The sequence below is a fragment of the Symsagittifera roscoffensis genome, chromosome 6 (genome assembly GCF_963678635.1).
Source record: "Symsagittifera roscoffensis chromosome 6, txSymRosc1.1, whole genome shotgun sequence".
NCBI lineage: Eukaryota > Metazoa > Xenacoelomorpha > Acoela > Convolutidae > Symsagittifera > Symsagittifera roscoffensis.
This window is the reverse complement of record NC_087067.1, coordinates 27,605,891-27,620,013: the sequence shown is the minus strand read 5'-3', so window position 1 is coordinate 27,620,013 and position 14,123 is coordinate 27,605,891. Positions and strand designations below refer to the sequence as shown.

General features: G+C 36.8%; 1 protein-coding gene across 3 annotated transcripts in view; it reads left to right on the top strand.

The window, feature by feature from the left end:
- Positions 1–14,123, top strand: part of LOC134847518 (trifunctional enzyme subunit beta, mitochondrial-like) — a 436,678-nt gene that overhangs the window by 29,467 nt on the left and 393,088 nt on the right. The window contains exons 2-4 of one of the 3 annotated variants that reach the window (XM_063864571.1): positions 1,958–2,019; positions 9,875–10,299; positions 10,956–11,222. The exons of 1 other annotated variant lie outside the window; for it this stretch is intronic. In XM_063864571.1, the coding sequence (XP_063720641.1) occupies positions 1,963–2,019; positions 9,875–10,299; positions 10,956–11,222 (749 nt within the window). In that variant the 5' untranslated portion in view covers positions 1,958–1,962. Of the gene's footprint in view, positions 1–1,957; positions 2,020–9,018; positions 9,706–9,874; positions 10,300–10,955; positions 11,223–14,123 lie in introns of those variants that run through there. One more of the 3 variants, XM_063864570.1, reaches the window with a different exon arrangement.

Genomic DNA, 14,123 nt, shown 5'->3' with positions numbered 1-14,123 from the left:
ACTTTTTGTTTGGTTTTATGTATATTTTTAAGTGTTTTTGGTCACGGACCATTCATGAAATGACGGGACCGCGAATCCCCCCACCCTTCCTGGTTCGTGAATTTTCGGTCTTAACTAGGTTAAAAAGCTATTCACGGTAATCCGGAAGGCTTCCGCGTTCCGAACTACCCTTCCGCCCCGGAGGTTTAGGCCTATTAAGGGCGTTAATGTGAGCATCCGCTCGGCGCGGAGTGCTCGTTAACGGCTCTGCCGGTCATGATGTTAAAAAAGAATAACACCCAGGAGCGCCATAAAAACATGTATGTAACATTCGCCCGGAAGATACATATCGACGGAAAATAAAACTAAGTCCTAATACGACTGGCTAACGTCTAAACAGAGCTTTATATGTTTTTCACCGTCTCTACCAAGCCATTACTTTCGGTGGTCTTTTCTAACAACGGGTCGACAAAAACGTTACTGCTTTCGGCTTCGGTCAATACACTCAAATTAACTTAATTACATGCAGAAATAGTGAGCTCATGGCTGGGTCTCAGTATCCCCAGACCACGAGGTCACTCCTAAAAACAGGGCTACTACTATTTATTATATTACTATTGTTTTTGTTCAGTAGATAAAAATCATCATCTCCATCGAAGATGGATCAACCCCTTTCCCCAACTCCTAGCTTCTCATCCTTACCAAAATGAATCCAGTTGTTAATTAAACTCAATTCAGGACATGACAAGAAGCTAAAAGTCTATATAAAAGGATAAAAGTCTCAGTTCCGAAACCCTTCCGGATTCTTGAATCCACTGAATCAAGCTCGTTAATCTTGATTTTTTCGTAATCCGGTAGGCTATCTTCCACCCTTCACCGTTGTCTGCAACGGCCTTGCAACTATTGTAGCGACACAATAGTTGCAACTCGGAACGTCCTTCTGTTTTTCTCTGTTGTTTTTCTCTCACAATCTCAGTTGTTTTCGTCAGTGCGACTATCGTTCTTCTGTTGCTTTTCAGCTTTTCTGCCAAAAAGGCCGTTTCTGACGTTTCTCAGAAATGTTACGTAATCACTTCGAAAATTTAAAAATTAGCAATTTCCGAATCCTTCAACCTTCGCGTTTTGTTCAATCGTTCAAATAACGTTCTCAATCCTTAAAAATCACTAATCCGGAAGGCTCGCTGCTAAAAATTCGAATTCTGCAGAGATTGCATTTTGGCACATTCTGGTCGAATGTCACACCTGGTACGGCTGGCGCTGAAGCGGAAGAGCGAAAAATTGACAAGTATAAAGATCTTGTAAATGATGGATATCTTTTTCAACCGCTAGCTTTTGAAATTCAGGGCGCGGCCGGCCCCAGCACAGAAGTTTTTTTGAGCAAGCTTTGTAAGAACCTAAGCATATGCACTGAGGAACCCAGAGCAGGCAGCTTTTTAAAACAGGGAATCTCCCTGGCAATACAGATTGCGAACGCGGCTTGCGTACTCGGAACAATAAATGACAAAATAACTTTCGACGAAATTTTTACTTGTAACACTTGTATATTATATTATCTCGTGTCGAGTTGCGTGTTCTTATTGAAGAAACGTAACCCGTATCGATTTTCATTGAAAAGGACTTAAACACTTGTCATCTTCTTTTATCATTATCACTTCCATATCTAGAAAATTCCAAGGATTTTGACTGGAATACATGATGAAGGGACTCATGACTGTAACCTCGGTTACTATGATAGACGAAATTTTTGCTAAAAAGTAAATTTCAAACGTTTTCGCAACTATGTGCATCGTCAGGATTTTTACAATAAACTACTCTAAATGACGATAAAACATCATTTTACAAATGTTATTTACAATAAATCACATACAATTTGGTTACTATGATACTTTTGACCTTCTGATTTCCTTTACCAAAGATGGGAATGAACGATTTTACTAATTAGCTCTCTTGCCGTAGTGCAGTTAAATTTCTTTTTCAGAGGGAATGGAGAAAGTTTTTTCGGACTGGAAGAAGTTCGAAGACAGTGTAAATCTGCTGCAAGTGAGTTTTTGTCAAATGTATTTTTAATATTGCTAATTCGTTGAATTGAAACACTATTAAAACCGTAAAATCAAGTGTCATGCAATCACCATTCGTATTGTTTTTCTGATAATTACAAGGATTAAGGAAACGATGCATTTGTTTCCAGCATGAGTCGCAAACAAAAGTGCTACTTTTTGTGGTATTTATGAAAACGCTGCTTTTGTACTAAATTTGTTGCCTGTGTATCACGAGGCTGCAGTCGCACTGAAGGACTATGTGGTTTGACATTTGAATTGTCATGAGTTAACACATTGATGTTTTTTTATTGATGCTTTAGAAAAGTAAATGTTGAAGCAAACAAAGCATGTTTTTAACTGATAAGACAATTTTATAAACTCATTTAAAATTGCATGTTATTTTCCCAAAATTTATTTGATTCATTTATCCGCAATTTTTAGTAACTAAAATCATCATCAATTCATTTTTCATACAGTTGCTGTCCAGCTATCGCGAAGTATTCAGCAAAGTTTCGCATGCCTTTTTCGAAAGTAGTTAATAAAGCAAGGGCGAACACTGAACCTCACAACAGAACCCTATTCAGACCTCACTCGCCATAGAAGCCACTGCGGATAAAATGTAAAATGCCGACTAATTGTAGAAAAAGTCTTTGGCAATACTTGCTTTGAATTTATACATGGAACTGGAGTGTTTACAAGTAAAATTCAAAATTTGCAAAGACATCGCCACAAAATTTATTTTCATGCTTTACGAAAGGCAAGGAAATCTCTTTACCCAGAACAACTCCAAATGTAAGCGAAAGCTAGAGTGAAGAAATAATAGCGGAAAACTTTGCACCTAAATTAATCGGAAAAGACCGAATCAGTCAACAGCAAAGAGAAATGTTTTCTCTGCCGCTGAAAATGGGCGTCTTTAAAATCAGAGTGCGCACAGATTTCTCCCACGACTATGAATGGTCAAAAGAAACATCACATTTTCTAAATGCCAGTGAACCACTTACACTCATTCAACTTCAGGTTAAAAAATACTTCTGGGGAAGCCAAAAAAACTATTAAACAAGGCTTGTACCGTATAAGAGGAAAAAAACAAGGGAAGTTTCCATTGAAAACGTAGTTTCCAACCGTATTCCAACCATATTGCAGGCCTAAAGTAGGAGCATGAAGTTGGCTTAATTGAATTCGGAGACGGGATATACCTGCAATATGGTTGGAAACTACATATGCACGCTGACTTCCATTCAGCTTGACCCATACTTTCCAATGCGCAAGGGTATACACATATTAGACACAACGAAATTAGAGATATCATAGCAAAACTGATGGATGAAATCTGCTTTGACGTCGAAGTTGAGCCTAAACTTCAGTTGTTGCAAGGCGAAAGCTTTCTCAACAAATCAACCACCAATGATGTCGAGGCTACACTAGACATGAAAGCCGATAGATTATGGGATTTGAGATACAGCCGGTCGGTTTTCGATGTGAAAATATTCAATCCTCAAGCAAAAATATCGCTACAGTTTAAAAAGACGCATACAAATACCATGAGTGTTATCAAAATTTCCAAATACCAGCAAAAAACTTTAAATGTCGAACAAAGTAGCTTTCGACTGCTTATCTTTGCGTGCACCTACCAATAGTAACAAAAAAGATAGATAATTTCTGAAAAACTAAGCGAGAAACGCCAAGAGTCCTACACTGAGACAATGCACTATATCAGAACTCAGATCAGTTTCACACTCCTGAGGTGTGCAATTTTCTGCATTATTAATGCAATTCACTAAAAAAAAACAATTTTCAATATGTGCCATTAGATGATGCGTCCACTTGATCATTTTGTGCTTTTTATGCATATTCGTAACGATAGTACGGCCCTATTCAGCATGTGCACGGACCGTTACTACACGGGGGTCTTAAAATAAACTGTAGAAAAGGTTCATCAATCATAGCGAAAAAATTTATTTGTTTCGTACTTCCAGTAGAGTTTAAAAAAATCCTTTTCAGAAGTTTTCTAATACGAAATTTTTGAAATGCCGAATTTATACAATAACTTGTCCAATTATTGCATTCAGTGTTAGTGTGGTTGCCTGTATTATCATACATATCCGGCGGTTGTGTTGCTGGACGTGTTTTTCTCAAACTGAAGATATACGAATCAAAAATTTGAAATTTTTTAAGATATGGTAATTTTCGACATTTTTTCAATTGTATAACTGCTTAGTGTTTTCATTGTGTTCTGTCTACTTGCTTGCAATGTTAAGTTTATTCGGTGTGGCAAAAAAAGTGTCAATCACTGCATTAATTTTTTTCTTTGAAATTCGGAAGTAGAAGTTTTCTTGAAACACAAGTCAGGATTTTTTTCTCCGTTTTCTTGCGTTCATTAAATTTTTTACAACTGCCTGTTGCTGTTTTGACCTGTTTAAAAACGCAAAAGTGAAGCAAAATACAAACTTAACCTACGCAAATGAAATTCGTCCGTCACACATCTCGGGTTTGCCGTAATGGTTACTACTATTTTTGATACCGCGCCGTATTTACCGGCACATACCGTAAAGCGAGCAAACAAAGTGCACCAAGCAACAAACATTTCAAACAGTTCAATTATGCAAATGAATCGTCTGCCAGGAATTGTGAGGTCTATTAACGTGCGAAGTCTTTGAATGCCTGCCATCAGGAGCGGATTAGGAGGGGGGACGCCCCCTTCAGGGATTCGAACCCCTCACCAATCGAAGGGTCCACCCTTCATTATTATTTTATGACTTCAATTTTTGGCCGCCCAACCCTTAAATTTTTCTTAAGGTTGCTAGTTTTATCTGTCGCAATCTGAAGAAAAATTGTGCCTCAACTCAAAGTTTTGTGTTTCATTATTCAAGATGTTGAACAGTAAGACCGTATTTTTTAGTTTTCAATTTTGATTCTAATTGATGCTTAGTGCACCAATGTACTTACACTTGCGAAAGAAAGTAAGTGTCTTGTAATCTGGAACTAGACTTTTTCCTCATAAATTATTTTTTTAGAAGTTTTTAAGAAATTGAACTTGCTTTAAACAACTTCCAGGCGCCTTCCTAGTTTGTCTAGAGATTTGGGTTCCGAATTACTGTCGGACCTTGTTTTTTTTAGTATGTGTGAAATCGAAAAAATTGTCCGGAAAAAATTGAATTGTCGGACATTTGCTTGTCTGATTATTTTGTCGGCTTAATTTTGAAATCATGGAATTATTTCTGATTTAATCACATCTGTGTAAAATTGAAAGTCGCCCTGTTGTTTTGTTAATATACCATTATACTATTTTGAAGTTTTTATTTTTCGATCAAAATTGTTTCGGGTTAGTCAGCTTTTTGTGCCGTTGCAAGGAGCGCACGTAGATATTTTTTCAAGAGGAACAGTTCACGACTGTGGTGTAAAAGTTTCACGTTTAGAACATAATGGTTTATTTTTTTTTGTGTGTGGAGACATTTTTTATGACAATAATTCGTCTACCAAAGTGCTATCGGCTTAGTGGCTGCGCGGTAAAGAAAAAGGGTATTTAGGTGGTTGTGTTTCATTTAAAGTTTGTGATTTCCGTCTCCTTTTCTATTAGGTAGCGTGCAAGCAATGCTACGCTTGCGTTGTTTCGCAAGTGATGCGGAGCAGGAGCTCCGTTTCGTCTCATGTTGTCTAGTTTCGTATGTTTCTATTCGGTCAGCACCTTTAATTAACCAGAAATCAGTTAGAAGTATTGACATTTTACGAAATATTTTCAATGTCAATTTAGCACTCTTTTATGCTTTTAATACCCTCGGATTAGCAACAGTTTATCAACCGGGATTAGCAACCAGGTACGAGACCTTTTTACTTTTATTAATTTAGTCTCCTCGGTTCCCCAGTAGACTTGTCCACCAATAGACGATTTTATGCCTCCTTTGCATTTTAATTACCCATTTCAATTGAAATCTGTTTCTTAGGTTTGTATGATTTCATATTTTTCGGTTTCACCTTGAAGGTTGATTAGACTATAATGAAAATTTGAGTTGTCTGCTTGTAGCTGTTCGACGTTGAATGCATAGCGTTACTCAGTTTTATCCCTTTTTTCGTAATAGAATAAACAATGGTATGCCTGAAGAAAGATTCTATCTCTTGCTCGAGGGCTCGGAACGATGATAGTGTGTTTTGTCGATCAATCAAGTTAGACAACAATGCTCCCTTTCTTTCAGTTCTCAGGTGTGATTCTACGTTATTTTCAGCTCTTCAATACGTTTTTCTTATTTTTTCATGTTTCTTTTTGGTCAGCTTTTTTTTTCATTACACGAAAAATCTGAATGGCTAAAATTTAATGATAAATTGTCCTTGTCAGCTTTTGCTTCTTGCATTTAGTACACTTGCAACTAGCAACAGTATTTCCTTTTCCCCGCTATAAATTTGATCTCCTCGGTCTCTTAGCAGTCCCAAACTTTGGTGTCCTCGGACTTTTCCAGTCACAAACGTATTTGCATTCTGATTAACCATTGTGTTCGATATTTGGTCGTAGGTTTGCCGACCCCAATCTTGTTTAGTTTCACTTTGTTTGTCTATGGTTCATAAATTCAATGATCATTACACAATCAAAGCTTGTTTGATAGTATGAACTCTCTTTTTTACAACCTAAGTTGCAAATATTAGTGTTCATTTTGAAAGTGTTAAATAACCAGCTATTAAGTACCGACAATGCTAAGGATATTAACACAGACTGTTATATTACAAATTGCACTTTAGCTTTAAGGTATCATGGATCTGTAGCGCAGAGGTAGGAAAGGAGGCCCGCAACAAAATAAGAGGGTTCGAACCTGGGCAGACTCGGATGTTCTTAATGAACTTTGTCGTATACTAGTTAAAATGCGTCCGCTCTATAAATTGAGGCATATTAGTTGGTAAATTTATCTCTCTTTTTTTTAAATTAGCTGGTACCGCTAATGCGTCATAAGTGGCTTGCATCACTCAGCAGTTATGTAGACTCATAATTGGCGTGCGTCACTTTAGAAATTTTGTAGACCCAAAGTTTTACTCATTCAGTTTTTCCCAGTAGCGTTATCGGTCATATTTTTGCTTGTGTTTACGAAGTGCAACTTCGCCTCTGTGTTAAACACTGCAATTGTTTTTTGCGGTATTTTTTTATATATATCGGTTTCTTCAAACATCGAGACAAATCTTGGAAGTAGTATCATATCTAGTTTTTTTGAAACTGTTTGCTAACAATTTCTTCGATTTTGTGGTTTACGTCTCATTTTAGTCGACTAGCTTGCCATGCTATGCCTGTGATGTATCGAAAGATCTGCAAGTCTCTGCTTTCCTGCTGGTGACTTTTGTGAATCAAAAAAGGGCAAATACTTTTCTTGAAAAATTGCTTTTATGTTCACTTTTGTGAGAGCAATATCTTGTAATCGGGAACTAGACTTTTTCCCGTTAGCAAATATTTGCTTTTTTTTGAATCTTAACAACATGCAGGTCCCTTCGCATTTGGCCTAGAGGTAGAGTCGTCGCCTTTGCTCCCTAAGGTTTGAGGTTCGGGTCCCGGGCGGACATTTTTATTTTGATCAAAAATGCTGGCAATTTTTTCCGGTTAAAAAATGAATTGTTGGACTTCGGGTTGTCTGATCAAGTTTTGTCGGCTTAGTTACCACATTCTTGTGCTGTGAGCAATTTTTATTGTAGTTGCAAGAGTAGTTGTTCATTGTAGTTTTAAGGGGGACTTGATGCTTAATTTTTTTAAATCTTTTTTTTTTTGCCGGATCAACTTGTCTGCTCAAAGAGCGTCTGCTTTGTTTCCTCTTCTCATGTTTTCTTCCGTTGCTAATTTAACATTCAAATGTCTGGCATGTTTAACTAAAATGAACTTCTATCGAGACATAGGAAAAAAATTTTGGTAGATCTAATTTTTTTCATCATTTTGAATTTTTTTTTCATATGTTGTTGTGTTTGTGTTGTATCGCAAGTGGTCCGCAGCTCCGCTTTATATCTGTTGATTGTTTTTCCTCACTGTTATTCAATTTGCGTACGTTTTCTAAAAATATATCATTTTCGTGCCCAATTGACGATTTTGCTGCATCATATCAAACAACGATTATGTTTACGTTGTTCGAAACTGTGGGAATCGCAATGTGAACAGGTTAACCAAAAATAATCGGCTTTTCATGAAAAAGTAAAATTTTCATGAAAGGAACGATAAAAGTTACACTCGATTTTTTGCTGAGCTTAGTTTTTTGACGAGAAGCTTGTATGTTTTTTTGTCGATGCTTTTGGGTTATGCGTCTTGCTGCAAGGTCAAAGTAAATGAGTGATTACTTAGTCTCAGGGATTTCTAATTGATGTCTGAACTATCTTTTCGATCAGCTCCTCTGGAGTTTGTTAAACAAAATACTAGTTCTTGATGTTTCCAACGCATACCTCTTACTCGCATGCTCAAAAATTATTGTTAATATTCAAAATCCCTCTAACAATATGACGTTTTCTAATGTAAAAAGTGTTTGCTACAATTTTTTTTTTACTTCTGGAGAAAAGTTAAGCAAAATGACGACATTAAGTTCTTTTTATTACTTGATGGGTACCAAGACAACATGCTAGCTTATCTAGAGGTGATGAATGTGTCCTTTAACTTGTCAGGATATTAGTTACCACCTTATTAGTTGACTGTCGTAGTGTGATTGAAAGCAATCTGAATCAATTAGAAGTTGAATGAATCGGCATCGTTATCAAACTGTTCACGCTTTGCTAGTTTTTAAATGGGGATATTGAACCATCATATGAAAGAGACAGGTACTAAAACTTGTTCACTTCAAAGTATTAATAAAACGGAGTTCGTGAAGAAATTTCTCAAGGTTACGAGAGATCAAGTGAAGTTTTCTTATCACTCTTTATCTGAATCTTCAACCAACTAATTTGACACTTGAGTTTTAATTTGTAATATAGAGAGTTGCAAAAAGTTCGGACAGACAGAATTAATTAAAAAGAGCAACTGTCTAGAGATCAACGAAAATTAAAACTGAAATAAACATAACGTCGAAAGTTCAGAAAGCAGAACTACGGGATCTACTTATTAATCCCCATTTCAAGAAATGGGAGTAGATCGTTACTAAGGTTACTTGCAGCAAACTGTCGACCAATAAGAATGCAGCGAAATCCGAATTTACATACAATGCTCTTGTGCGAAATTACTGTTTTCAATTACAGGGGTGGAGATTCTTTGGTAGATACAATAGGGGGATTGTTAAGTAGATCCGAGTTTCGCTCAAAACCTATAACCACGGCGGGCAATTGCATCCGAAGCGTCGAAATGTTTTATAGTAAAATCTGGATGCTCATAGCAGTATTTAAAAATTAGGCTAGCATAATCATCGGATAATCGACGATCTCGCATTTTGAATTTGGCCTGACAAAAAATTCAAGGTTGTTGGGCTTCAGATTTTGCATGCAAAAAAGCGTCGAAAAGCACTGATTGCTCATTTTAATTAATTCTGTCTGTCCGAACTTTTTGCTACTAATTATATTATACTTCAAAACCAATATAATTGCTGACTAGCCGACAATGGGCAGCGGAGAAGAGCTTTTCCCTGACCAAAACAATAACGGGTTTTCACTGACGCAAAAGTTGACGACCGGGAAATCCTGCTCGAGTGTATTTACAAATTTAGTCCTCGAAATTCAATCGCAACTGCAAACCAACACTGATTCACTCAAGGTGAAAGTTTTTAGGAGATTCAGTTGCCCTAGTTAAAGCGTTTATTTCAATTTCTAAATAGTTATAATAGTTAACAATAATGAAAGTTTAAGAGTAGTCCTCTAGCGAACGAGGAAGGGGGGACGCGGTATCAACTACGATGTTTAACGTGAATGAAATTCTGTTTTAGGAACGACACAAACAATACAAAAGGAAAATTCTCGAACTAGAGGAAATTCAGAACACTCTTTCTCGTGAAATCGAAGCCGAAACTCAACTCCTCAGCGACATCAGATCAAACGTGAACAGATTATGTGCAGTTGTGGACCTAAAACTACCGGACTCGAAAACGATTCCTCCCGAAGCGGCGACAGAGCAGCTGGCTCATTTGAAACTCCAGATCAAAGACAAAGAGAAGCTATTAGAAGAAGTGCAATTGTGGCTGCCTAAAAAGAACGCGTGGATGTTGAAAGTGCATCTGGGAAGCATTAAGGCTTCCTTTCTGAAAAAAGAGGATAAATTGGCGTATAAAGAGGAATACGAGCGATTCAAATACATCTTCACAATCGTCTCAATAGTCTTTGCTTTCACAAATCTCTTCATCGTTAACTCTAGGTAAGAAAATTATCAAAAAAAGTATTTAATTTAGAGGTGTTCAATATTTTTCAATCAGATGTAAGCGATATTAAAGTGCAGAAAAAATTATACAGAAAAATTGTTTTGGCGGAATGTTTGCGTAGTCGAGGTATAAAAACAACGCGTTTGTCGCTTAATTGAAATGGTCAAGGTTGCCATCGTATTCTTGAATCAAATAAAAACCAGCGTAATGTTGTTTATTTAAACATAGGCTTGCCCAGGTGATTATAGGACTATTAGTAAGGGGTTCATTTAAAAATAATAATTCGACCACGTAAGCATCCGCGAATTTTTTTGCCAGCTCTCCCAAATCACATAGACCAAATACGGACTAAATATCCACCGCAGGCAAAGCAGCAATCCGAGTATGAAAATATCAAAACCGAGTTCATCGGGTAAGGAAATTATAAATACCTTTTCAATCAATCATCTTTCATTTATAGAAACTGTTAAACGTGCCTAATTTTTTGTTATGTAGCAAAAAATAGACCGGTCATAAAGTAGACTCGTCATAAACTTATCAGAATTGAGTTAAGAAAACAAACGTACGTAAGAATGAGAAAATAATTATTGATGACGTACGTTTTTAATGACATGTCCTACTTTTTGACCACACTTCCTATTTTGTTGTACAGAATCACAGACTCTCTTTATCATTTTCTGCTGGTGTGGTACTATTGCACGACGACTCTGCGTGAACACGTTCTGAGGACGAACGGGAGTCGCATCATGCCTTGGTGGCTGGTGCATCAGTACCTCACAATTGTGGTGTCGGGAGTCCTTCTCATGTGGCCAGAGGGATGGAGTTACACTGAGTATAGAAGATACTTTCTCTACTTCTCTCTCTACCTCGGATTCGTACAGCTGTTGCAGTATTACTACCAACGAGGTCATCTCTACAGGTAATTTCCTTCAACTGCAAATGCTGGATGTTTTTTTGTGTTTGCCGAAATTTTTCCAAAATTGAACCCACCATTCAAATCAACAACTGTAAGTTTTGATGTATGAAGTACCGGTATTGTCGCTGATCTACATGTTTAAGCGAAAAACGACATAACTTTTTGGCTGTCAGCATTCAGTATTTTTGTTTCGACCGCTAGAGGTTACTTGTATTCGGTTCATGGCGAATTGTATTGATGGCTTGTATGGCCGTGATTTGGATTGCAAGAGGAAAACTGAAACAACCTTGTGAGTATTAAAACATGTTAGGTTTTGCTTCTCTGGTGTTAGGCGATTATTTAGGCATTACTAAGGGGAACATACTTGTGAGTTAGACTCGAGTTGGTTAACTCATAGAGTAATTTCGGATAGGGTACACCGTCTGCTCGTCACGCTATCTTATTTTCGGCCGGATAGATTCGTGCAACTTCTTAGTCTAATACCGATCCTAATCTTACTCTTATACTATCTAGTCTCAGGTTGTTTAACTAGTCTCTGCTAGGCTCAATAGATCTAGGGTATACTGGTTTATTGCGACTGCTGAAGTGCTCGGGAGAGTCCAACTAATTTCTAAGTTAAATTCAAATCTCTCTGGTGCTGAAATTACAAGTAACTTCAGCACTTACAAATAAGTGGGTTGTTAGTTAGATGGATCATGATTGGTTAATATTAAATACTTTACATTGGTAAAACATTTAATTTATCCAATCATAAAATATAGTTTAGATCAGGTTCCACCCATCCGGGTTTTACAGAGTTTTTTAGAACAGTTCTTCTGTAATTCAAGGATGGATGATGGACGTTGGTATTTGGTGAACATCATAATTTTCTTCCGCTTCTTCTTTGTTAAAGAAGTTTCAGGAAGCTGGAGTTAGGGACATAAGACGTTGTGTTCTTCTTGTGACAACGACTGAGTCTCTGCAACAAAATCAATTCTGATTTCAGAATGGTTGGCTATGTCAGGTTTTTCTGTTCTTCGGGGAGAACTTCTTTTGTGTCTGATCTAGCTTGGGAATGGCGTGGAGATTGTGCGTGGAGGGGATGCCTGGTTACTCGGATCTGTACGTACACTTGGGTCATCGAGGTGGTCATTGGTCTAGTTCAATGAAGTCCTTTTCTGCGAGGTCAAGTCGTACTCTAAATCCTTTGAGTTGTGATTGTGAGCGGCATATTGATTGTAGTTGGTCATTCTCTCTCGAGTGTGGTGGGGTCGTTTTGTCTTTTGATGTTCGTCCTTGGTGTTGTATTCTGATCTATGTATTGCATCATGTGATTTTACATTTTATAAAACTTTTATTAGTTTAATATTTTTTAATAATGATTTTAGTTAGTTGTTTTCACAAAAACTTTTTGTTTTAGTTCGGTTATTTTGAAGAGTTACTCACACTTGAGTAGCTCTTATTAAAAATAGAGGTGTGGTCACAAAGCGTGGATGTAGCACGGTGGGTTAGGCCGGCTATAGAGCATGCTCAGGACGTCCTTCCTGGTGGGTTAGGCCAGGAGTGGGAGTATGATTTCATGCGGTTTTTTGTGTTTTATTATTTCTTTCTTAGACTTTATAATAGTCTTCAAAAGAATAAATTATCCAGTTTTAAACTGGGTTAATCCGGTTTGGGTACCGTTGGTTTCCTTTTCTTAGTCATGCTGTTATTTTATGATTTGTGGTATTTAGTAAGCTGCGTTGGTTAGTTTTGTTTAGTATATGATTCCTTTCCAACCGGGTTAAAGGAAAGTTTGAAACATGTTATTATATGTTAGAGTTGTTGAGTGTGAAAACTTGAAACTGAAATTCATTATTTTAAACAATTCTTCGTGGGCGAGCTGTGCGAGTGTGGATAGAATTTCTGTGCGAATGAATGAAAATATCAAAAGGTTAGTACTGCAATTGCATTTTATTAATTTACTGCATAGAATTTGGAAATTTACTGCTAGTTATGGGGGAATTTTAAGTTACAAATTTTCATCATAATTAAATTTACTGCTTGTGGGGAAAATTTTAGAAATGAATTTACTGCATTGGTATTAAATTTATAAATTTATAAGTGGAAGAGATTAATAGAATTGTTGAAATCTTGTTTGATGAAATTTGCGATTTTTATTTGTCTTTTGTGGTTTTTGTAGGTGATCGTCGGATGAAGGCTAAAAATCTAAAGAAAACATGGATAAAGTATGGTGAGTTTTTTAATATTTTAATTAGTTAGTTATATTCATTTAATTCATACTTACCTGTTAGTCGTCGGGGAAAAATCCGTGGGGGAAGATGTCGTGAATTAGTTCTGAAGTTGTTAGTAGTTTAGCTAAGATGCGGATGATATTTTTAGTCTGAAGCAGTGGCCAAAGCAATTGAAGTGCCTTAATAGTGGTTAGTTCTTCAGTGCCAACTGCAAACTCATAAGGTGTGTTTTGGATTAAGTTATATAATTTGTGATTAAATTTAGTGTTGTGGATGAATTCTAAAATTGGGATTTCTATAGGTTGTACAAACTCGTGCGGGATAAGGAAGGGTCGGGATTCTTCGGCGTTGAAGGTCTTGGTGATGGGACAGAAGATGTACATTTGGGTTATGGGGTCATAATTACGAAGAATACCATGAAGGTTAGTATCTTTAATACAATATGTGAAATTTAGGAAAAATGGTGAAGTGTATTTGGAATTAATGAATTGAAAACGGTGGTGTGGTTGTCTAGAGGGTGTGTGTAGGTCAAAGTGATTTTGGATGAAGCGATAATAACTATATGTGTGGGTTTGTTTAGTGCGCAACATAATATCGTGTGAGCAGTGTAAATCTCTTTCGTGTGGTGCAAGGAAATGAAAGGTTAGTGAAAATATTTGGAAGCGTTCTTTGAAACTTTCGTATGCTTGTG